The sequence below is a fragment of the Larimichthys crocea genome, unplaced genomic scaffold (genome assembly GCF_000972845.2).
Source record: "Larimichthys crocea isolate SSNF unplaced genomic scaffold, L_crocea_2.0 scaffold239, whole genome shotgun sequence".
NCBI classification, from domain to species: Eukaryota; Metazoa; Chordata; class Actinopteri; family Sciaenidae; genus Larimichthys; species Larimichthys crocea.
The window spans coordinates 419,663-444,132 of NW_020853172.1; the positions used below are offsets into that span (position 1 = coordinate 419,663).

At 40.9% G+C, this 24,470-nt stretch overlaps 3 protein-coding genes and 1 long non-coding RNA gene across 8 annotated transcripts; all 4 read right to left on the reverse strand.

Annotated features, from left to right (window-relative positions):
• Window positions 1-2: 2 nt before the first annotated feature.
• LOC113744837 (uncharacterized) lies at window positions 3-1,414 on the reverse strand. Its single transcript, XR_003461867.1, has 3 exons — window positions 1,290-1,414; window positions 879-1,121; window positions 3-81 (listed from the first exon to the last, which is right to left on the reverse strand). It is a non-coding gene; the product is annotated as an uncharacterized LOC113744837 (long non-coding RNA).
• A 3,658-nt stretch (window positions 1,415-5,072) lies between these two features.
• Window positions 5,073-10,585, reverse strand: LOC113744834 (G-protein coupled receptor 4-like). 2 transcript variants are annotated; one of them, XM_027275890.1, is made up of 5 exons: window positions 10,567-10,585; window positions 7,644-7,774; window positions 7,301-7,513; window positions 6,334-6,518; window positions 5,073-6,227 (listed from the first exon to the last, which is right to left on the reverse strand). In XM_027275890.1, the coding sequence occupies exons 3-5, from the start codon at window positions 7,496-7,498 to the stop codon at window positions 5,690-5,692; spliced, it is 921 nt and encodes a 306-aa protein (XP_027131691.1). In that variant the 5' UTR covers window positions 7,499-7,513; window positions 7,644-7,774; window positions 10,567-10,585; the 3' UTR covers window positions 5,073-5,689. The 2 variants fall into 2 exon arrangements, with proteins under 2 accessions (XP_027131691.1, XP_027131690.1); XM_027275889.1 differs by lacking the exon at window positions 10,567-10,585 and adding an exon at window positions 7,940-8,538.
• Window positions 10,586-11,263: 678 nt separating this feature from the next.
• On the reverse strand, window positions 11,264-14,376 carry LOC113744835 (mas-related G-protein coupled receptor member A4-like). Of its 2 annotated transcripts, none has more exons than XM_027275892.1 (4): window positions 13,729-14,376; window positions 13,203-13,397; window positions 12,525-12,724; window positions 11,264-12,418 (listed from the first exon to the last, which is right to left on the reverse strand). In XM_027275892.1, exons 2-4 carry the CDS (start codon window positions 13,380-13,382, stop codon window positions 11,881-11,883), a joined length of 918 nt encoding a protein of 305 aa, XP_027131693.1. In that variant the 5' UTR covers window positions 13,383-13,397; window positions 13,729-14,376; the 3' UTR covers window positions 11,264-11,880. The 2 variants fall into 2 exon arrangements, with proteins under 2 accessions (XP_027131693.1, XP_027131692.1); XM_027275891.1 differs by having other exon boundaries at window positions 13,203-13,400.
• A 2,064-nt stretch (window positions 14,377-16,440) lies between these two features.
• Window positions 16,441-24,026, reverse strand: LOC104938586 (mas-related G-protein coupled receptor member X1). Of its 3 annotated transcripts, none has more exons than XM_027275895.1 (4): window positions 23,838-24,026; window positions 23,525-23,674; window positions 17,696-17,880; window positions 16,441-17,589 (listed from the first exon to the last, which is right to left on the reverse strand). In XM_027275895.1, exons 2-4 carry the CDS (start codon window positions 23,657-23,659, stop codon window positions 17,058-17,060), a joined length of 852 nt encoding a protein of 283 aa, XP_027131696.1. In that variant the 5' UTR covers window positions 23,660-23,674; window positions 23,838-24,026; the 3' UTR covers window positions 16,441-17,057. The 3 variants fall into 3 exon arrangements, 2 of the variants coding, with proteins under 2 accessions (XP_027131696.1, XP_027131695.1); XM_027275894.1 differs by lacking the exons at window positions 23,525-23,674; window positions 23,838-24,026 and adding exons at window positions 19,904-20,102; window positions 20,265-20,341; XR_003461864.1 differs by lacking the exons at window positions 16,441-17,589; window positions 17,696-17,880 and adding an exon at window positions 21,689-22,218.
• Between the last annotated feature and the right edge of the window lie 444 nt (window positions 24,027-24,470).

Genomic DNA, 24,470 nt, shown 5'->3' on the forward strand with positions numbered 1-24,470 from the left:
AGCGATCATGCAGCAGAACTGAATGATGTCAGAGATGAGAAGGTTGATGACGTAGATCGGAGCAACTTGACCATTTCTCACCTGCGAGGCGTAAACATAATGCAAATCATATTTAGAAGAGTGGTGGTGAAAAGAAACATTAAATATGGACTTACATGTGACTACAACCAGATTATTAGAAACAATTAGTCTGTTATTAATGAACACAATGTTTGATTTCTGTAATATGAACAAATAGTGGACGGGGAGTTTTGCTCTGTGTTCATTAAACTTGACCATCAATGAAGTGTAAAATCACTACAGGCTGCAGCTAAACTTTTCTGTGTTCTGTTCAGACATTTAAGTGTGTTTGTCTGAATTAACGTCAGTATGAACTTTATTATCAACACCATCTCCAGCTCCACCTGCTCTGAGCTGCTGCTCTCTCATTATTACATCACTTCATCTCCTTTTTGTTTCCTGTCAACATGTTTGTTTCCTGATGTGTTAATAACTACGTAAGTGATATTTCCAGTAACAGTCTACCAGTTTTTCTCAGGTTGAGTTGATTTATGACCAAAGTAACTATTTTTTAAACACGACTTTCAGCTGCTGTTTAGTAAATCAGACACTGAAAACACAGTTTTTGACCACAGACTTAATAGAAACAGCAGAGCACATTTGCACACAGTAAATCTTCTCCTCAGAGTCTAATGAACACAAATAACTTCGTACAGATTGCACTGACAAACTTGTTTTTCTTTGAGTCTTGTCTTTCTTTATCTAGTGTGCTACCAGCTTCAAGTAAATTTTAATTATGAAATTATTCCTGTAAATGTATTGGTCATTGCAACACTTTGCTGAAGACAGGAAATATATGAATGTTAGTCAAAACGTACCTGAGAATAAAGAGCATAGATGGCCACGAGGGTCAAAGGAAGGCCGACACCGACGATCACATATGTCACCACATGTAGGAAAGGGTTAACTGCCATGAAACTGTGAAAGACGCTGTTCCAGAAGATCTCTAGTTCAGAGGTAACGTTTCTGGATTCAAAGAAGTTTTGCCAGGTCTCTAGTTCAGAGGTAACGTTGCTGTAATCACTGCTGTTACTGTATTCTTCCATTCTTCAGAATGAAACCTGTTTGAAATATTGAGTCATAGAAAGAGAGCAAGTGGTTTTTATTTTGTCGTCGTTCAGTGATTGTTCACTAAAACTGCAAGTTCACACAAACACTATACCTATTATATTCATTTTCATCATTTTTTGCACTTCATATAAGAAGCAAATGTATTGGACAAACTTTACCTTTGAAAGCTGCAACACCTGAATGAGTTCACTACACCAGCGTCTGATGTGTCGTCCTCTGCGTCCAAACAGTCTGCAGTAAATATGCTAAGTGATGACATGCAGGAAGTTTCTGATAATCTACAGCTCCTGTAGAGGAAGTGAGAAACAAGTAGTCATGAATATGCATTAGTCCCTCCTGCTGTCCAGAGTAAAACACGGTGGAAATATTTCACTTTAATCGTGTGTTTTTTTGTTTTTTCACTGCAAAACGTCCATCAACATTTCTTCAACCAGTCAGAACGACAGCAAAATCCACTCGCTGTTACTCGTCGTTTTGTACCAGGCTGTAAACATGTTTAGATTTCAAATACTCATTCAGCTACGTTGCCCAACTCAGACTATTGCTATTTTTATAGATTTCACTTTAATATTATCCGTGATTATGTCATGTTTCTGTGAAAGTGTGGGTGTCAGAGCAGCAGAGAAAAATGGAAAAGATAAAGTCTTTAATTTCTCTGCTGTGTCTATGTCATGGCTAATGACACAGTATAACTGTATTGTATTGATTCCCAGGAATGAATCCATGGATCACCCAGTAGTGAGAGACATGTGAGAAAAAAAACTATTTCTGTGCTACCAGCCGCATTTCTTAATTTGGTTTTGCAGTTGTAACATGCCGTGTTCAGGCAGTCTGTGTATAGGTATAGACGGGCGACATCCTTGGTCTGCAACCTCTTTATTAACCCTTTCATTCCCGTATCTTACATACATATATATCCTGTCCGTCTCTCTATATGTTCCCTACCCAACAGGTACACATCTGCTTCCACTACATCTCCCCCTTTAGTCAGCTGTCAGTCAGACATTCAAAATAACTTTTGTTTTTACCATCTTTGTAAATGAACTTGAACAGTCAACATACAACCTGAGCATTAATCATAAGTACCCAGCATTACTTTTCTTTTCCTCTCTGTTTTTGTTTCTTCAACAGCACATAACATCTCCTGTGAACAGATATATCCTGGTTACACCTTGTATGGGAACACCTAACCTTTTTTTTCCATTATAAAACACAAACATGGAACATAGCTTCCTTATCTAGGGGTTGGGGTAGACTACCCGGGTCCCCAAGCTGTGCAGGGTTTATTCTGCCCCGTGAAGCGAACCACAGCTTTCTAACTAGTTTACAAATCTAGTCTTTTTGGTGGTCTTATGGTCCGATGCGGTCTACTCTTACTTGGAGTCTCTGGAATGACCCTGATGTGAGACCGGTTTCTCCTGAGACTTCCTGAGGGCAGGTCTAAGTTGTAAGACCTGGGTGTCTCAGCTGGACCACTAACAGTCCCTGTTTCCTTTGTGTTCTTCACCCAGACCTTTTGCCCTGGTCTGAGCTCTTGTCTTGTCTTTGTGTTGTCTCTTTTGTTGAACCAAGAGGCCTGTTTTTCCTTTAAGTCCTGATCCTTCCTTTGAAAAGCCCGAAGGTCCGGCCATCCAGGTTGTCGTTTCTTTTGACTGACAGGCAGGGGTGTCCTGATGTTACGCCCCATTAGCAGCTGTGCCGGGGACGAGCCGTGTGACAAGGGAGTGGCCCTGTAAGCCATAAGAGCCTTGTGTGGATCCTCCCCCTTTTTCAGGAGAGACTTCACCGTCCTCATCGCCCTCTCGGCCTCCCCGTTACTTTGAGCGTAGCAGGGGCTGCTGGTTGTAAACTCCACTGCAGAGACCTGGGGGCCGTTGTCTGTGACAACGGTCTCTGGGACCCCGTGACGGGAAAAAATTGATTTCAGCTTTCCTGTCACATGGGCTGTGGTGGTAGAGGTAAGGTTAGCCACTTCGATATAGTAGTCAACAACCACAGGGTACATTGCATTGTCCCACTGGAACAGGTCTGCTGCCACACGCTGCCATGGCCTGTCTGGCAACTGAGTTGTCAGCAGCGGCTCTGCTGCATTGTGAGCCTCACGTGCACAGGTGGCAACACACTTTGTGATTCCTTGGTGACCCTCATGTAGTTTGTTGAGCATTTCCTCTTGCATTGTTACTGGGATGCCTAACCTGTCGTCTTTCATCAGTAGTCCGTCTACCACCAGCAGGTTATGTTGATACTGCCAGTAGAGCTGCAGTTGTGGTGGAAGAGCTTTTCTGCTCGAGGCCAACCTGTTTGCACCATGTTTTTCAGTCTTTTGCAGACGTCATCTGCGTCCTGTGCTGTTCTGATCTGCACCAGCCTCTGTTCTGATGCTGGCAAGTGCTCCATTATTAAGTTGACGGACGTACACACATCCTCTTCCAGCAGCTTTTCGTCTGGTGTAGGTGGGGTTTGAATAGGTGCCCTGGACAGTGCATCCGCCGTGATCAATTTCTTTCCAGGCACATGTTCAATCCTGTATGTGAAGCGAAGCAGTCGCAGTCTGAACCTCAGAATGCGAGGTGGCAAGTCATCCAATGCTCTGCTTCCTAGCAGAGAGATAAGAGGCTTGTGGTCAGTCTGTATCAAAAAGTCCTTTCCAATCAGGTAAGTCTGAAAACGCTCACATGCCCAGGTTAGCGCGAGCGCTTCCTTTTCTATCTGAGCGTATCTACGCTCTGTGTCCGTCATGCTGCGTGATATAAAGGCGACTGGCCGCCATTCTCCAGACTGTTGCTTCTGAGACAAAACTCCTCCCAGCCCAAAGGAGGAAGCATCAGCTGCAACTATTGTCTCTCTGTGCAGGCAGTACTGTGCCAGCACTGTTGGTGAACTCAGTTCCTTACGCAGCCTGTCAAATGCTCTTTGCTGTGCACTACCCCAGACCCAGTCTGTGTCTGTCTTGAGCAGGTCTCGCAGTGGCTGTGTGAGCTCTGCTATACGAGGAGAGAACTTCCCCCTTTGGGCGTGGGCATGTCTGTGATCGCCTTAATCTTTCCCCGCTTCAATGTCCCCTGCGCTGACAAAGTGGCCCAGGAAGTTGACCTTGTCCACTGCAGACTGACACTTGTCGTTATTGAGTGTCAGGCCCTCTGCCTGTAGCCATGCCAACACCCTGTGCAGCCTAATTAAACTAGAAAATATACGTCATTGAACATTTCTTGGAATTTCTGAAAAAAGAAAAACTCTAACTCATCGGGGTTTTCAGCTAAATGTTTCCTGTCACTTCCAACAAGCACAGAGTGTCACTCTTACTTGATACATTGCGCAACACATCTGAGGCCTGATCTGTCTCTGAGGACACAGTTTGTACACGTCAGGCAAACAGTGGCAGAGGTTTTCTGTGTGTCGCAGAATTAAAGAAGCAACTAGACAGTAAAAGATAAGTTCAAATATGTGTAGATATCTATTACAATGAGGCTGAACTGATACTTTAAAAAGAAATCTATTCAACACAAGTTCAACAGACTTTCAATGATTCTGTTTTTAATCATCACCTTTAAAAAATGTTTATTAACTTTGAATCAAAGAAGAGAAAAAGCAAAAAGATTGACTTCAGTTGTAGCCGGTTAAAAGATCATCAAGCTTTAATAAAAACATTAAAGTTTAATTGCACAACCCAGCGTCCTCTGACAGATCGTGAGAGATTGTTGCTGATGAACCAAATGTTTCTGTGCAGGAAGCTGCACGTCGATAAGCATCAAAACTCTCAAGAAGTTACTCAATACTGAATTAGGTTCTTTATATTCTATTGAATGTTTGATTCAGTCATTTTGTACACTGTAACTTCTGAAGTTTTCTAGTTTACAAAGTCTGACTTTTAGTTTCATGTTCATGTTGTTAGGTTGAACGTTTTAGAGGACCCAAAGTGCAAACAACAGCCAAAGACCAAGATCAGTAGAAAGTGTTTATTGAAAACACACAAGAACTGTTCAAATACATGCTCTGAGTCACATCCTAAAAACTAACATGCCAACCACTAAAACAGCAAAAATATGAAATAAAGATGAACAAATAATATGCAGCAAAAACAAAAGCAGTTTTGGATAGATGTACGTTAGATATAACTGAGAAAAACTGAACAAGAAATGAAATTTAAAGAGAGACCAAAGAAGAAAAAAGTCCTAAAGACTTGTTAAGATGCTCTCCCTGTTAAAGAAACAGACAACAGTCAGAATAAAGATTTTGGTGGCTATAATGAGCTCAGTTCATCAAAACATAAAGATAATAATGATAGACATCAACTTACAGCTGACAAAATAATAAGAAACATATTTTATTTACATGTGTTGAAGCCTTCACAGTGAACCAGAACAAGTTGACCAAAACATTTCCCAGCAACCAGTTCTCCCACAGCAGAGTCAAAGCAATGCTTCCTTTTATCTACAGTTAGGTGTCTGATTGGAAATCGTATCAGTAGATGACAGTATCTGTCTTGTCTCTATTCTTTCTATTTGCCTACATTTCTCCTTCTGTTTTCTCTCCTTTCTCTCTCTCCCTCTTTCTCTGCCTACACAGAGCTGACTGTGTGAATGTTGTCATCATTTCCTGATGATCTGCTGATATCATTGCTGTCCATTCTGCAACAACACACAGAGGCCAAAAGCTTGTCTATGATCCCTTTCCTCATGAACACATACAGGAATAAGTCTGCAAGAGGACTCAACCTGAGAAAGATGCCAGACAGTAAAGTAAAGGTAAAGTTCTTTCCTGCTTCCTCTGACAGGAACCAGATGATGTTGGGCATGAACAGCAGTGTGTAAATAAGCAGCACCAGAACCAAAACTCCCACAATTCTTCGTTTTTCATCAGAGGGGACAGTGCTGGCAGACAGAGCTTTGAGGGTCCCACCCAGGAAGAATATGAGCAGTGGGAAGGGAAGGAGGAGGTAGATAGCGCAGATTCTTAACAGGACCTTAAAATCAACCAAGAAATATAAAGTGAGGAGAGAGACAGTCGGAATGACCCAGACCAGGACACAGACCACCACAGAGGTCTTGATGGTTCGTCTGAAGCGGTACCACAGTGGCCAGGCGACGACCAAATACCTGTAATACAAGATGGACACATAGTCTTTGAGGAGCTTCAGAATTATAAAGTAATATAATGATCAGACACAGAAGCTACACACATACTGGATAGACAGATAGTTACCTTTCCAGGGCGACACACACCATGAAGCCAACACTGGTCAGCAGACAGAAATCGTAAATGGTGTTTACAATTTTAGAATTCAAAACCTCAGCTGGTGCGTTCCAAGCGATCATGCAGCAGAACTGAATGATGTCAGAGATGAGAAGGTTGATGACGTAGATCGGAGCAACTTGACCATTTCTCACCTGCGAGGCATAAACATAATGCAAATCATATTTAGAAGAGTGGTGGTGAAAAGAAACATTAAATATGGACTTACATGTGACTACAACCAGATTATTAGAAACAAAAATGAAACAATTAGTCTGTTATTAATGAACACAATGTTTGATTTCTGTAATATGAACAAATAGTGGACGGGGAGTTTTGCTCTGTGTTCATTAAACTTGACCATCAATGAAGTGTAAAATCACTACAGGCTGCAGCTAAACTTTTCTGTGTTCTGTTCAGACATTTAAGTGTGTTTGTCTGAATTAACGTCAGTATGAACTTTATTATCAACACCATCTCCAGCTCCACCTGCTCTGAGCTGCTGCTCTCTCATTATTACATCACTTCATCTCCTTTTTGTTTCCTGTCAACATGTTTGTTTCCTGATGTGTTAATAACTACGTAAGTGATATTTCCAGTAACAGTCTACCAGTTTTTCTCAGGTTGAGTTGATTTATGACCAAAGTAACTATTTTTTAAACACGATCACGACTTTTTAGTTTGTGATCTTGGTGATCTCAGAGAAATCCCATCACTGAACTGCACCTACTGAGCTCTCCCCACCTGCAGAGTCAATGTGGAGCAATTTGAAATATGAAATGATTCCTCTAAATGTAAAGGTCATTACAACACTTCACCCCAGCACCTGACGACTAGACCACAACCCAGATCAAGATTCTTTACAGACAGACTGTACGACACAAAGAAATAAATAATAATAAAAGAAATAAAGACATTTCAGTCATAATGTACATACCTGAGAATAAAGAGCATAGATGGCCACGAGGGTCAAAGGAAGGCCGACACCAACGATTATGTATGTCACCACATCTGTGATGAACACAGGTTTTTCATCGTAGTCGTAGGTGTTGTTGCTGTCATAATCATAGTTGTAGGTGTTGCTGTAATCAAAGCTTTCCTCCTGTGAGGTGTTGTTCATGTGTAAATCTTCCATCCTTCACAGTGAAACCTGTTGTTTGAGAGATCAGGTTAAAGGTTTTTTAATATCTACAAACATTGTTTAAGTGATATCACGACAACTGCAAGTGGAAGTTTTTATCTTCTCTACATAGAAGAAAAAATAATGTCACAAACTTTACCTTTGAAAGCTGCAACACCTGAATGAGTTCACTACACCAGCGTCTGATGTGTCGTCCTCTGCATCCAAACAGTCTGCAGTAAATATGCTAAGTGATGACATGCAGGAAGTTTCTGATAATCTACAGCTCCTCTGATAAGAGGAAGTGACAAACAAGAAGTCAGTCATGAATATGCATTAGTCCCTCCTGCAGTGGAAACATTTCAGAAATTATCTGTTTCTGGTCAAGTGCTTGCTCATTCTGTTGTGGTTCAAGTCAAGCATGAGAAATATGATGAGCTGGAATGGTTGACATACACAGTATGGTTATTGTACTTGAGTATCCTGTCATGACAGCCTAGGCGTAAGTATCACAAGAGCACCGTGGCCCAGAAGCTGTCGTCTGCATCAGGATCAACAACAGTTGTACTCTGCTTGTCCTGGTTTTGAATGTGACCTGGTTTCACTGCAAAACGTCCATTAACATTTCTTCAACCACTCAGCACTACAGCAGACTCCCCTCGCTGTTAGCGTGACTTCACACAGGATGAGGCGTTGCAGCAAGTCGTAGCAGGGTTGTCCGGTGGTCGTGTGGAGGTGAGGGGAGCTGAGGTGGGTTGCTGTGGGCGTGTCTATAAGTTGCTGTGGGCGTGTCTATAAGTTGCTGTGGGCGTGTCTATAAGTGCTGAATGTAACCGCTGTGAAACAATCAGGAAATAACTTGTTATTTTGCTGATTGTGAGCAAGTGACAGAAGCAAAACACATCCAGAAACTGCTCGGGGATCAAGGGGTTAAATCTGCATTAAAAAAAGATCCAAAACCTTAAATTGCACATCAACTGCATGGGTAGAGCTGGTAGCAGAGCAGCAGTCTGATACCTCCATTTAGGGGCCGTGAGAAACTGCAATGACAATACGCTGGTGAGAAAGTAGATGGTTGTGGTGAGAGACGTGTGAGAAGAAAAAAACTATTTCTGTGCTACCAGCCACATTTCTTAACTGGTTTTGCAGTAGTCGGAGCTTACGGGGGTCAGGAAAGTTTATGTCATACTTTACAACTTCCTTTTGGTCTCTTCTGTTAAAAAGCGATGAGTCAGAATACGACAAAAGTTGTGACACATGTCAGAAAACCGGCAAGAGGAACCAGGTTATTAAAACTGCTCCATTGCACCCACTACCTCCCACTGATGAACCATTTGAACACACACTCATGGACTGTGTTGGACCTCCTTATGTTTTGACCATCATGTGTCAGGTAACTAGAAATCCAGCTGTGTGTCTCCTGCAATCAGTAACAACCAGCTGTGTGGTTAAAGTGCTCTCCCACTTTATTTCCATCTTTGGCGAGGGTCGAACTTTTCCTTTGTGCAAGTGTTAAACCAGCTTCATGTGAAAACTCTCTGATCATGCACAAAGTCACTACTGCATGTTTTTTGGACAAAGACTGGAAGGTTTGCATGACTGATGTTGGCAGCCTGGGAGCTGAGCACCGGGTTTAGCCACAATGACTTGGTGTTTGCACATTGTGTACGTGGTCCTCTGACAGTGTTGAGGACAACATTAAGAGCAGCGACCCTTCAAATAACCTGACTGATGATGCACATGGGTTCAGGCACAGGTAGGAACTGGCACACGTCACATACCCTGTGACTTTGAGCTGCTTCTGTGACCTCTGTGCCACATCTGGATGATGCATGACGTACCTTTCTATTATTAGTAACAGCAGCATAAAGCACATTAAAGCACACATAGAAACTCTCGCATCAGCTGTTGTAAATAAAGATTATTACATTTACCAATGCAAAAGAAGATGTTTCCATCTCTTGTGCAGTTCAACTAGAAAATATACGTCATTGAACATTTCTTGGAATTTCCGAAAAAAGAAAAACTCTTACTCATCGGGGTTTTCAGCTAAATGTTTCCTGTCACTTCCAACAAGCACAGGATGTCACTCTTACCAGTTACATTACGCATTACATCTGAGATCGGATCTGTCTTTGAGGACACAGTTTGTATGCGTTGGGGAAAACAGTGGCAGAGAAAGAAGGGGCCATCGGGTAGTGCCGGTATCAATAAAGCTGGTTAATCTGCAAAATAAAAAGTTATTTCTTGATGGTTTCATAGTGGTTACGATCAGCACAGATAAACATCACCAGCCCCCCTCAACCCCACAACACTGACCCACAACCCTGTGGTGATTTGCCATAATACGGCCTAACACACACAGACTTTAGCTCCTGATTCTTTTTTTATGTGCTACAGGGCATGACGTGATCGCTTGTGGTTGCTGACATTTGTCTTTAGCAGAGAGTGTTGGGATTTTGGTTTCTTAGTGTCGTAGCCTGATTGTGTACGTGCCATGAGCCTGAGCTTTCCAGTGCCCAGATATACCCATGAACTGGTTTGTGACCCAGACTCTTAACCTGATTGTTAAGCAGTTTATGCCTACGACATTAGTGAGTAAATATGACCTATTATCTGATCTGAGTGCACTCAGATCAGTCGGATGTCACAACTTTCTTTTTTCTAAAGAACTTTGCGGAGGCTCGCACACCAACATACTTATGCAATAGCTTTTCTCTGAATTAGTCAGTGTTACTGCTCTTCTATTTTTAGTCAACACTACACATACCAAAGCATGTGTTTAACAGCCTTTTGGAATGGAGTCAAAATCAATCATAATTCATATTAGTGTCGGATCAGTTTCACAGCATTAACTTTTGTGGTTTGAAACTAAAGTGCATGTTGGATAGTAGTGCGATTTTAAGACTGATAAGGAAGTGAGAAAAAAGTAATCAGATTACACTCATCGGTGCCTACGTCGCCACGTCGGAAGTCTGAGAAATTTACCAATGCAAAAAAATGATGTTTATATTTCTGCTTTTATATTTCTTGTGTTTCTTCCATTTCTTGAAATTTCCAAAAAGATGAAGACTTTTACTCACTGAGGTTTTTAATAAAATGTTTCCTGCCACGTCCAACAAGCACAGAGTGTCACTCTTACTTGATACATTGCGCAACACATCTGAGGCCTGATCTGTCTCTGAGGACACAGTTTGTACACGTCAGGCAAACAGTGGCAGAGGTTTTCTGTGTGTCGCAGAATTAAAGAAGCAACTAGACAGTAAAAGATAAGTTCAAATATGTGTAGATATCTATTACAATGAGGCTGAACTGATACTTTAAAAAGAAATCTATTCAACACAAGTTCAACAGACTTTCAATGATTCTGTTTTTAATCATCACCTTTAAAAAATGTTTATTAACTTTGAATCAAAGAAGAGAAAAAGCAAAAAGATTGACTTCAGTTGTAGCCGGTTAAAAGATCATCAAGCTTTAATAAAAACATTAAAGTTTAATTGCACAACCCAGCGTCCTCTGACAGATCGTGAGAGATTGTTGCTGATGAACCAAATGTTTCTGTGCAGGAAGCTGCACGTCGATAAGCATCAAAACTCTCAAGAAGTTACTCAATACTGAATTAGGTTCTTTATATTCTATTTAATGTTTGATTCAGTCATTTTGTACACTGTAACTTCTGAAGTTTTCTAGTTTACAAAGTCTGACTTTTAGTTTCATGTTCATGTTGTTAGGTTGAACGTTTTAGAGGACCCAAAGTGCAAACAACAGCCAAAGACCAAGATCAGTAGAAAGTGTTTATTGAAAACACACAAGAACTGTTCAAATACATGCTCTGAGTCACATCCTAAAAACTAACATGCCAACCACTAAAACAGCAAAAATATGAAATAAAGATGAACAAATAATATGCAGCAAAAACAAAAGCAGTTTTGGATAGATGTACGTTAGATATAACTGAGAAAAACTGAACAAGAAATGAAATTTAAAGAGAGACCAAAGAAGAAAAAAGTCCTAAAGACTTGTTAAGATGCTCTCCCTGTTAAAGAAACAGACAACAGTCAGAATAAAGATTTTGGTGGCTATAATGAGCTCAGTTCATCAAAACATAAAGATAATAATGATAGACATCAACTTACAGCTGACAAAATAATAAGAAACATATTTTATTTACATGTGTTGAAGCCTTCACAGTGAACCAGAACAAGTTGACCAAAACATTTCCCAGCAACCAGTTCTCCCACAGCAGAGTCAAAGCAATGCTTCCTTTTATCTACAGTTAGGTGTCTGATTGGAAATCGTATCAGTAGATGACAGTATCTGTCTTGTCTCTATTCTTTCTATTTGCCTACATTTCTCCTTCTGTTTTCTCTCCTTTCTCTCTCTCCCTCTTTCTCTGCCTACACAGAGCTGACTGTGTGAATGTTGTCATCATTTCCTGGTGATCTGCTGATATCATTGCTGTCCATTCTGCAACAACACACAGAGGCCAAAAGCTTGTCTATGATCCCTTTCCTCATGAACACATACAGGAATAAGTCTGCAAGAGGACTCAACTTAAGAAACGTGTATGACAGAATTCCAAAGTAAAAGTTCATTCCTGCTTCCTCTGACAGTAACCAGATGACACTGGGCATGAACAGCAGTGTGTAAATAAGCAGCACCAGAACCAAAACTCCCACAATTCTTCGTTTTTCATCAGAGGGGACAGTGCTGGCAGACAGAGCTTTGAGGGTCCCACCCAGTAGGAATATGAACAGTGGGAGAGGAAGGAGGAGGAGGATGGCAAAGATGGTGGAAAAGACCTCCAATTTAACCAAGAAATAGAAAGTGAGGAGACAGACAAGAGGAAGGACCCAGACCACGACACAGACCACCACAGGGATCTTGATGGTTCGTCTGAAGCGGTACCACAGTGGCCAGGCGACGACCAAATACCTGTAATACAAGATGGACACATAGTCTTTGAGGAGCTTCAGAATTATAAAGTAATATAATGATCAGACACAGAAGCTACACACATACTGGATAGACAGATAGTTACCTTTCCAGGGCGACACACACCATGAAGCCGACACTGGTCAGCAGACTGTATTCGTGAATGTAAGATACAATATTTAAAAACATCCGTGGAATTGATGGCTCCCGAAGTCCTGCTTCCGAAGTGATCATGCAGCAGAGCTGGATGAGGTCAGTGATGAGAAGGTTGATGACGTAGATCGGAGCAACTTGACCATTTCTCACCTGCAGGAAAACATTGGTAAAAGTGAACAAGTAGCTGAACTCCACCTCCTCTGACAAGACTTAGCCCTAATCTGGACTCTGAACATCTCATCTCAGTGATATCCGAGCTGACCCGTTTTTGGGCGAGAGGTGAGGTACATCCTGGCCCTGAAGTCCCCAGTTCATTACAGGGCAAACAGAGACAAACATGAACCTCACATTTACACCATGGGCAATTTAGAGTCACCAATTAACCTGTTAAGTGCATGTCTTTGGATTGTGGGATCAAGCCGGGGTACCAGGAGAGAACAACATCAACAGTTGAAGAGAAGGCTGGAATACAGACGTAAGCTGCATTTGTTTAGTGTCCAATTAATGTCAAAGAAATTGAAAGTACGAATGATTCCTGTGAATGTATAGGTCATAACACTTTGTTTAAGCCTCCAAGCCAGACTAAGACCAGACTATGAAGTAAATGAATCAGTCTTAATGTACATACCAGAGAATAAAGGGCATATATGGCCACGAGGATCAAAGGAAGTCCGATAGAAATGATTATGCACGTTACCACATGCATGATGAGTTTAACTCTTTCCCAGTAGTGTTCAGAGTCGATATTTCTGAGGAGCTTGTCTAAAAAATCGTCGAGGTCGCTGTTGGTGATGTTGTAGAAATCCATTCTTCAGAGTCAAACCTGCTGTTTGAGAGATCAGCTGATAGGACTTACTTTGTTCTTTATGAATGTGCATATTCTCTTCTGTCTACACTCAGTGTTTAGAATGTTATTGACCAATAGAAAAAGGTTTTGTTACTAGTACATAGAAAAACAGGTGGTGGGTTCATCAGACACCGACAAGACACACACTTAAATCTTTTTTTTTTTTCAGTTTTATAAATTCTACTGTACTATATAGTAGTGTGCTCTACTATATACATATTCATACATATTTATTTTTTATAACTGTTTGCAGTTTTTTATCTACATAGGAAGAGAGATAAGACAAAAGTAAAGTTATAAAATTTACCTTGGTGTGGTTTAAGGCTGTCTAATGCGTCGTCCTCTGCATCAAGTAGTTACACTGACGACGTGCTGTAGTTTCCTGCTTATATACACAACCGCTTCTGAGAAACAGGGAAAAAAAAAGATGTGATGAAGTTACACGTGGGCACAATCTTAATATACTGTACGTATGTCGCAATGGTGGTCAAGGCAACTAAATAAATAAATCAATCAGTGTGTGAGCCACTTTTGTCAAACTCAAATGTGTCAGTTCAACACATGAACTAACTGAAAATTGCCACATGTGAGATCCATTTTAATACTTGTTGTGGCTAACAGGTTTGTGCATCGCTCTAATATAAATAAATGAATAAATTAAAGCTGAGACCTTGTCTGTTCCACGTGAAGTTTCATGTGGTTGTCAGCATAAAGGGCTGACAGGTAAAGGTTAGTTAGTCTGGTGTCAAGTACAGAATGCATGAATTAGACAGATGCGTGTTGTTACATTGCAGAATTATTAGTTATTATTAGTTTTCTTCATGACAGGATATAGTGACACCGCTTCAGTACATTAAAAGAGGTAGTTCAGGTTACTTGACGTGGGACTGAATGAGGAACTTGTGCAGAGTCAGTGTTCTGCAGTAGAATGTGGTCAGTGAGTGCAATATCCGTTTAAGCGTACGCTGTATTAAGAATATCCTCACCGCTTTGCAGCCTTTTCCTTTGGCACAAACCACAACCAACAACTGCGTTTCCACTGTATGGTGCATCAGATTAGCTTAGTTTAGATCAGAAAGTTGCACATCAGACTTTTTCTGTGCTTGTGTTTTTTTTCTGGCTGTAGCCTGTAATACAACGTGCAGCACAGGTTAGTGCCAAAGAAAAACGTTGTCTGACAGCAAGGTAAAGCGGCTGGCTCACACTGTGTTTTCCAGGTGGCCCTGTCCTCAGCAGTGCAGTACAACATAGCTCTGCATGTTGGTAACACACTGACTATGAATCAGTATGTCATACAACGTACAGCAGTGGGAAGGGAAGGAGGAGAAAGACAGAACCGACAATTAGATACACCTTTGTATCAAATGAGAAATATAAAATGAGGAGAAAGACAAGAGCAAAAATCCAGACCACGACACAGACCACCACAGAGGTCTTGATGGTTCGTCTGAAGCGGTACCACAGTGGCCAGGCGACGACCAAATACCTGTAATACAAGATGGACACATAGTCTTTGAGGAGCTTCATAACTTATAGCCTGTGTAGTTATTAACAACATTTTCCAGCATTTAGAGAAAGTGTGTCACTCCAGCAGACATCAAACACCTCTGTATGTCATAGCAGCTCCACTGTCAACAACAGAACTAATGCAGAGAAGTGCAGGAGATGAAGAGGGAGAGACAGCGGCTGGACGAGCCACCAACACTTCATCAGTTCATCATTTGCCTGAAATATACAAACACCAGCTAATATTAGCACAAAGTATAATAACTAATAATTTACAGTCTCATGATCACATCACTTCATATCTTCCTTTTTTATCAGCACTTTTTAGATACATGAACTCCATTCATGAAATTTCTGAACAGTGCTACAACCTCCCTTTACATTAAAGGTGCTGTGTCTGAGATTTGGCTCCATCTAGTGGTGATATTTACAATTGCATTGAACTCAACAGTCCCCCTCTCACCCCCCTTTTCTAGGAGAAGCTATGGTGGTCACGGAGGGCTATGAAGAGGGAGATGGAGAGGTGGTGGAGCAGTCAGGACTAGGCGAGGGAGGAGAGACACCTCCCTGATTACAAGAAGAAGAGGAGGAGAGAATGGAGGCCCTCCAAAGGAGCCGAAGAGCAGTAACCAATGTATGTATTTATAATCTTATTGTAATGTTGTTGTATTCAGACCTGGTCTGTGCGATATGACCAACATCAGGACAACACAGAAAGGATTATAGAGTATTATAATGATCAGACACACACCATGAAGCCAAAACTGGTCATCACACCAAAATCATGAATCAAAGATTAGAAGCAGAATCTGGACAATTTTCAAAATAAAACTTCCTGTGAAGTCCCCTGATTGTGAACACAGACAAAAGGGAAACAATTTAACACTGTAGGGAACTTTCTATGTGTCTGTGTATCAGCTGGGATTGGCTCTAGTTACCCATGACCCTGATGAGGACAAGCAGTTATGGGTGGATGGATTAAAATGTGTATGAGAGACCAAAAAAGAAAAAGATTATTCACACTCAGACAGACAGACAGACAAACAGACAGACAGACAGACAGACAGACAGACAATACCACAGACCAGCCCAGTCTAATACCAAAGGGTGTAACTGACCTGCAGATCCACCAGAGGGTGGTGTCGTGTTTTGACTGGCCTACACATGAAAAATACACACAGGTATGACTGGATGGATGGATGGATGGATGGATGGATGGATGGATGGATGGATGGATGGATGATGGATGGATGGATGGACGAATGGATGGATGGACGGATGGATGGATGGATGGATGGACGAATGGATGGATGATGGATGGATGGATGGATGAATGGATAGATGGACAAATGGATGGATGATGGATGGATGGACGAATGGATGGATGGATGGATGGATGGACGGATGGATGGATGGATGGATGGATGGATGGATGGATGGATGGATGGATGGATGGATGGATGGATGGATGGATTTTGTTTCATTTCTTTGCAAACAACAGCCAAAGACCAAGATCAGTAGAAAGTGTTTATTGAAAACACACAAGAACTGTTCAAATACATGCTCTGAGTCACATCCTAAAAACTAACATGCCAACCACTAAAACAGCAAAAATATGAAATAAAGATGAACAAATAATATGCAGCAAAAACAAAAGCAGTTTTGGATAGATGTACGTTAGATATAACTGAGAAAAACTGAACAAGAAATGAAATTTAAAGAGAGACCAAAGAAGAAAAAAGTCCTAAAGACTTGTTAAGATGCTCTCCCTGTTAAAGAAACAGACAACAGTCAGAATAAAGATTTTGGTGGCTATAATGAGCTCAGTTCATCAAAACATAAAGATAATAATGATAGACATCAACTTACAGCTGACAAAATAATAAGAAACATATTTTATTTACATGTGTTGAAGCCTTCACAGTGAACCAGAACAAGTTGACCAAAACATTTCCCAGCAACCAGTTCTCCCACAGCAGAGTCAAAGCAATGCTTCCTTTTATCTACAGTTAGGTGTCTGATTGGAAATCGTATCAGTAGATGACAGTATCTGTCTTGTCTCTATTCTTTCTATTTGCCTACATTTCTCCTTCTGTTTTCTCTCCTTTCTCTCTCTCCCTCTTTCTCTGCCTACACAGAGCTGACTGTGTGAATGTTGTCATCATTTCCTGGTGATCTGCTGATATCATTGCTGTCCATTCTGCAACAACACACAGAGGCCAAAAGCTTGTCTATGATCCCTTTCCTCATGAACACATACAGGAATAAGTCTGCAAGAGGACTCAACCTGAGTAACATTAAAGACAGGTTGTTGATGTAATGGTTGTCACTGATTGCCAGGAAAGAGATGATTCTGGGCATGAACAGCAGTGTGTAAATAAGCAACACCAGAACCAAAACTCCCACAATTCTTCGTTTTTCATCAGAGGGGACAGTGCAGGCAGACAGAGCTTTGAGGGTCCCACCCAGGAAGAATATGAGCAGTGGGAAGGGAAGGAGCAGGTAGATGGCGCAGATGCTTAACAGGACCTTAAAATCAACCAAGAAATATAAAGTGAGGAGAGAGACAGTCGGAATGACCCAGACCAGGACACAGACCACCACAGAGGTCTTGATGGTTCGTCTGAAGCGGTACCACAGTGGCCAGGCGACGACCAAATACCTGTAATACAAGATGGACACATAGTCTTTGAGGAGCTTCAGAATTATAAAGTAATATAATGATCAGACACAGAAGCTACACACATACTGGATAGACAGATAGTTACCTTTCCAGGGCGACACACACCATGAAGCCGACACTGGCTGATACAGCAAAATCCAAAATAAAATATGCAATCTGCATCTTCCAACCCTCAGGTGATGTCAACTCAATGATGAAGCAGCAGAACTGAATGAGGTCGCTGATGAGAAGGTTGATGACGTAGATCGGAGCAACTTGACCATTTCTCACCTGCAGGAAAACATTGGTAAAAGTGAACAAGCAGTTGTAAACATGTTCTGAACTCCACCTCCTCCCAAATATTTCTTCTTGCAGTCAGAGACATTTATGCATTTTTCATCAAACTCTCATTTGTGCTGTCAGAAATATCAGATATGACACACTGGCCAGTCACTGCAGTAACAAGACTAAGGTTTAGCAGGGCGTTTCATCTCCTCCCAGAACTACATCATGTGCAAAAAGCAGAGACGCAATTCTAAAGTTCCCAGAAAAGACAATCTCCTCACGCCGGCTGCACTTTGAAAACACAAACAGCTACAAGTTGCAACCTTGGTAGAGTACAACACCCACTGAGGGTGAAGAGCTGGTCCACTCCTTCCACAGCCAGGATAGAGTCTGAGCCTTCTGTCTAGCACCGTACTGAGCAGTGTGACACCTCAAGACTCTGTCTCCTCCCCAGAGGATGCACTGGAAGGGATACAATCTGGGTCAGCAGTTCTCTTTCCTGACTGAACATGGCTTGAACAGTTTACCATAATTTTCCTGAGGCTGATTGAATGTCCATCTCCATGACCTCCCCAAACATTCTCCACACCCTGCTCTGAGCTGCTGTATTAATAACTACAGTTGAAACCAGAAGTTTACATACACTATATAAAAAGAAACATGTTTTTTTTTTCACTTTTACTGTTTTAGGATCATTAGGATTACCAAAATGATTTCTATTCGCTGAATGCCAGAATAATGAGAAAAGGTTTTTTTAGACGATTTTTTATTACTTTCTTTAAGGTCAGAAGTTTACATACATTTCGTTAGTATTTGGTACCATTGCCTTTAAACTGTATGACTTGGGTCAAATGTTTTGGATATCCTTCCACAAGCTTCTCACAATAGTTGGCAGGAATTTTGGCCCATTCCTCCTGACAGAACTGGTGTAACTGAGCCAAGTTTGTAGGCCGCCTTGCTCTCACATGCCTGTTCAGTTCTGCCCATACATTTTCAATAGGATTGAGATCAGGGCTTTGTGATGGCCACTGCAAAATTGACTTTGTTATCCTTAAGCCACTTTGTAACCAGTTTGGCAGTATGCTTTGGGTTATTGTCTATTTGGAAGACCCATTTGTGCCCAAGCTTTAACTTCCTGGCTGATGTCTTGAGATGTTGCTTCAGTATTTCCACATACTGTTCCTTCCTCATGATGCCATTTATTTTGGGAAGTGCACCAGTCCCTTCTGCAGCAAAACAACCCCACAACATGATGCTCCCACCCCCGTATTTCACAGTTGGCATGGTGTTCTCAGGCTTGCAAGCCTTTCCCTTTTTCCTCCAAACGTAACGGTGGTAATTATGGCCAAACAGTTCGATTTTTAGTTTCGTCAGACCACAGAACATGTCTCCAGATATTAAGGTCTTTGTCCCTATGTGCATTTGCAAATTGTAATCTGGCTTTTTTATGTTTCTTTTGGAGTAATGGCTTCTTCCTGGACTTCTTCCTGGACTGGACTCTTCACAAGGTCTTTTGCTTTTGTTCTTGGGTTGATATGCACATTTGGGACCAAAACACATTCACCTCTGGGACACAGAACCCATATCCTTCCTGAGCGGTATGATGGCTGGACATTCCCATGGTGTTTATACTTGCATATAATTGTTTGAACAGATGAACGTGGCACCTTCAGGCATCTGAAAATTGCACCCAAGGATGAACCAGACTTGTGCAAGTCCACAGTTCTCTTCCTGATATCTTGGCTGATTTCTTTTGACTTTCCCATGATGTTACACAAAGAAGCAGTGTGTTTCAGGTTTGCCTCGAAATACATCCACAGGTGTGTCTCTAATGAACTCAAATTGTCAAAAAATCTCAAAATTGTCTAAAAAAAATACTTCTCTCATTATTCTGGCATTTATCAATGATGTTTGATATTTAGCGTGTTTGCACTGTAAAATTATCTTGACGTCCTTCACACAGACAGACAGACTAAACAAAAGACACGTGACACAGACAGTAAAACACTCATTTTCAGTCATGACTTACCTGAGAATAAAGAGCATAGATGGCCACGAGGGTCAGAGGAAGGCCCACGCTCATGATTATGCATGTCACCACATACATGATGAATCTAGCATTTTCAAAATCGTCATTGTTGGAGGTGTTGTTGTTGTAATTAAAGCTGTTGTCCTGTGAGATGTTGTTCATGTAGAAATCTTCCATTCTTCACAGTGAAACCTGTTGTCTGAGAGATCAGGTTAAAGTTTTTTTTTTAAATAAGTAATATGCAAAGCAAAGTGTCTTTTCAGTTTTAGATATTTACATAAATATAGAGGTCAGTTTTCATCAGTGTTCATAGTACTTATCTTCTCTATATATAAGAAAGAAGTAAAATCACAGAACGTACCTTTGAGAGCTGCAAAACTGCCTGAATGAGTTCTCCACACCAGTGCCTGCAACAGTCTGCAGTAAATACACAGTATAAGTGATGAAATCCAGTAAGTTCCTGTAAATATTCCTGTTAAAACACTTCCTCTCTTTGAGCTTTGTTGCCCAACTCGCTCATACCCGTTACTCTCGCAACAGTTTTTGGTGACACATCAGGAAATTTCGTGAGAAATTCTTCACGTACGTATGAGGAAATTATTCTTTATTGCTATTCTCTATTCTGCTATTCTATTCTCTATTCTCTATTGCTTTTAGTTTTGTTTCTTCAATGACTGCCATGTTTCTTTGGAGGTGCAGGTATCACTACACCTCTAACACCAAACACACCTTAGTTACTCTTTAAATATTTTGGCTTGATCCAGTGGGAGCAGCGACACAGGAGTTCACAGGTCTGTGATGATCTACACGTGCTAATAATTTCACAGAATAAAAGTTGCACTTGTACTAAAATATGAATGCATACGTCATGTCTTCCCAGCTACAGATGAGGAGATGATGGTGGTTTTATCTGAGCCGTGTCTGAAAACAACTCTAAAATGTATGAAAACTTGACATGATGACGAAACATCATTTGGTAATTTGAAAAGACAAAGACGACAGAAGACATTCACATTTTGTCTTTGAATAGATCTTTAATTCACGTTCCAGGAACTGTACAATCTCATATATAATTACATATACTGTGATATAAGATTTTAATCATAGATTTTAGATTGCCAAACACACAAAACAGCTGATTTGAATCACACCCTGAAAACAAGAACTGAATTAAAATGTGCATGAGAGACAGATTTCAGATCTTATTTATTTAATATTGACTAAAATGGCGTGCCATGGTTGGTGATTATTTGGCTAAAGATTTCTATATCTACCTTTTTTTATGGGTTAATGTGATCTCTCCCTCATTGCAGTCGACACAACATCAACCTGCTTCGTCTCATATATTTAAATAACAACATGTTGGCTGTGTTAGAGAACAGCAGAAATGCTTCTGTGTGGGGCGATGCAGTATCTGTCTTGTCTCTATTCTTTCTATTTGCCTACATTTCTCCTTCTGTTTTCTCTCCTTTCTCTCTCTCCCTCTTTCTCTGCCTACACAGAGCTGACTGTGTGAATGTTGTCATCATTTCCTGATGATCTGCTGATATCATTGCTGTCCATTCTGCAACAACACACAGAGGCCAAAAGCTTGTCTATGATCCCTTTCCTCATGAACACATACAGGAATAAGTCTCGAAGGACTGAACTGAAAACATAAAGGTCACTTTGTCAAAAGTATAGTTATATATGCCCTGTGCTAAAACCAGATGATTCTGGGCATAACAGCATGTGGTAAATAAGCAGCACCAGAACCAAAACTCCCACAATTCTTCGTTTTCATCAGAGGGGACATGGCAGCAGACAGAGCTTTGAGGGTCCCACCCAGGAAGAATATGAGCAGTGGGAAGGGGAGGAGGAGGTAGACGCCGATGAGGATGTCTGAGACCTTATAATCAACCCAGAAATAGAAATTGAGGAGAAAGACAAGAGGAATGATCCAGACCACGACACAGACCACCACAGAGGTCTTGATGGTTCGTCTGAAGCGGTACCACAATGGCCAGGCGACGACCAAATACCTGTAATACAAGATGGACACATAGTCTTTGAGGAGCTTCAGAATTATAAAGTAATATAATGATCAGACACAGAAGCTACACACATACTGGATAGACAGATAGTTACCTTTCCAGGGCGACACACACCATGAAGCCAATACTGGCTGCCACACTTAAATTATAAATGATGAATACAATTGCATGTTGTATCCAATCTTTAGGTGTTGTCACCTCAACTATCATGCAGCAGAGCTGAATGAGGTCGGTGATGAGAAGGTTGATGACGTAGATCGGAGCAACTTGACCATTTCTCACCTGCAGGAAAACATTGGTAAAAGTGAACAAGCAGTTGTAAACATGTTCTGAACTCCACCTCCTCCCAAATATTTCTTCTTGCAGTCAGAGACATTTATGCATTTTTCATCAAACTCTCATTTGTGCTGTCAGAAATATCAGATATGACACACTGGCCAGTCACTGCAGTAACAAGACTAAGGAGCAGATTTACTGCAGCTTCTGCAGCTGTTTTTTCAGGCACAGATATGACGCATTCTGACACAAACACATGCGCTGTATTTATCAAACAGACACACCAGACTGGAGTCGTGAATAATAAAAAGAGGAGACGTGTTAGCAAGTTCATTATGTTTTCCACTGGATTTATGAAGTCAAACTCTCTGTGTTTGATGATCAGGCGTAAACATAATGCAAATCATATTTAGATGAGTGAAAAGAAATCCCATCACTGAACTGCACCTACTGAGCTCTCCCCACCTGCAGAGTGAATCTGGAGAGCAACACCAGACCGGTCCAGGAGCCGACTGTGACTACTATTCATCCTCTGGGGACCATGAAAGTCCACAAAGTTTAATAAAAACTCCAAATAATGTTTTACAAATTGCCATGACAAACTCGACTCTCAGACAGACCCAAAGAGTTCGACTCAGCCAGCTGCAGCTCGAGTAACTACGGTCACTGCAATTGCTGTCATGTACACTGACATATATATATGCCATTAATACAACAGGATGTGTGATGTGGTTTTAGATCTGGTTATGAGATATATTTAATAACTAGAGCTTGCTCTAATTTTTTGAGGTTTTACAGTACTGTACTCTCTCGTCCTGGTTTCTCCATTAACAGCTCTTACTCGGTTAACAGCAAACAGTGACAGGTGTCTCACATGAACGAGTACATCACTGATTAAATGAGCTTCGGTCGATCGGTAGATTTGAATGCATTAGTTTAATGTTCCTGCCTGTGTTGTTATGGGACCATGAATGTCCACAAGATTTGGTTCCACACCTTCCATGATTTGTTTGTTTTTAAAGTACAATGTGACAAACTCGACTCTTGTCTTTTTATAACTAAATGGAGTCATTGACGTCAACAGTTGAAGAGAAGGCTGGAATGAAGCCACACATGTAAACTGCATGTGTTTAGACTCCAATGTTAAATATGAAATGATTCCTCTAAATGTAAAGGTCATTACAACACTTCACCCCAGCACCTGACGACTAGACCACAACCCAGATCAAGATTCTTTACAGACAGACTGTACGACACAAAGAAATAAATAATAAGAAAATAAATAAAGACATTTCAGTCATAATGTACATACCTGAGAAAAAAGAGCATAGATGGCCACGAGGGTCAAAGGAAGGCCGACACCAACGATGATGTATGTCAGCACACGTAGGACGAACTCAACATTTTCATAATAGTCGTAGGTGTTGTTCATGTGTAAATCTTCCATCCTTCACAGTCAAACCTGTTGTTTGAGAGATCAGGTTAAAGGTTTTTTACATCTATATATACATACATATATATAGATACATAAATCTACAAACATTGTTTAAGTGATATCACGACAACTGCAAGTGGAAGTTTTTATCTTCTCTACATAGAAGAAAAAATAATGTCACAAACTTTACCTTTGAAAGCTGCAACACCTGAATGAGTTCACTACACCAGCGTCTGATGTGTCGTCCTCTGCATCCAAACAGTCTGCAGTAAATATGCTAAGTGATGACATGCAGGAAGTTTCTGATAATCTACAGCTCCTCTGATAAGAGGAAGTGACAAACAAGTAGTCAGTCATGAATATGCATTAGTCCCTCCTGCAGTCCAGAGTAAAACACAGTGAAAATATTTCACTTTAATCGTCTGTTTTTTTGTTTTTTCACTGCAAAACGTCCATCAACATTTCTTCAACCAGTCAGAACGACAGCAAAATCCACTCACTGTTACTCGTCCATGTGCTCGGTATGTTTCTAACACTGTGAGTTATAATTATCTGATTGAGTAACACCATTTGTAAGAATATATTTCATACATGTCAACATTATATTTAAGGAATAAGAGTGAAGAACACATTAAATTCATTTTAAATGAGCTCAATGTGGTGGCTAGACCAAGATGCTTGAACTTTAATCCTTGATATAATGTGAACAGGTGAGTTGTATATAAATTCACCCTCAGTACAGTTGTCATGAACGGGGAAATTAGCTACAGAGACCAAAACTGTTTTTTGTACCAGGCTGTAAACATGTTTATTTCTGCTGTGA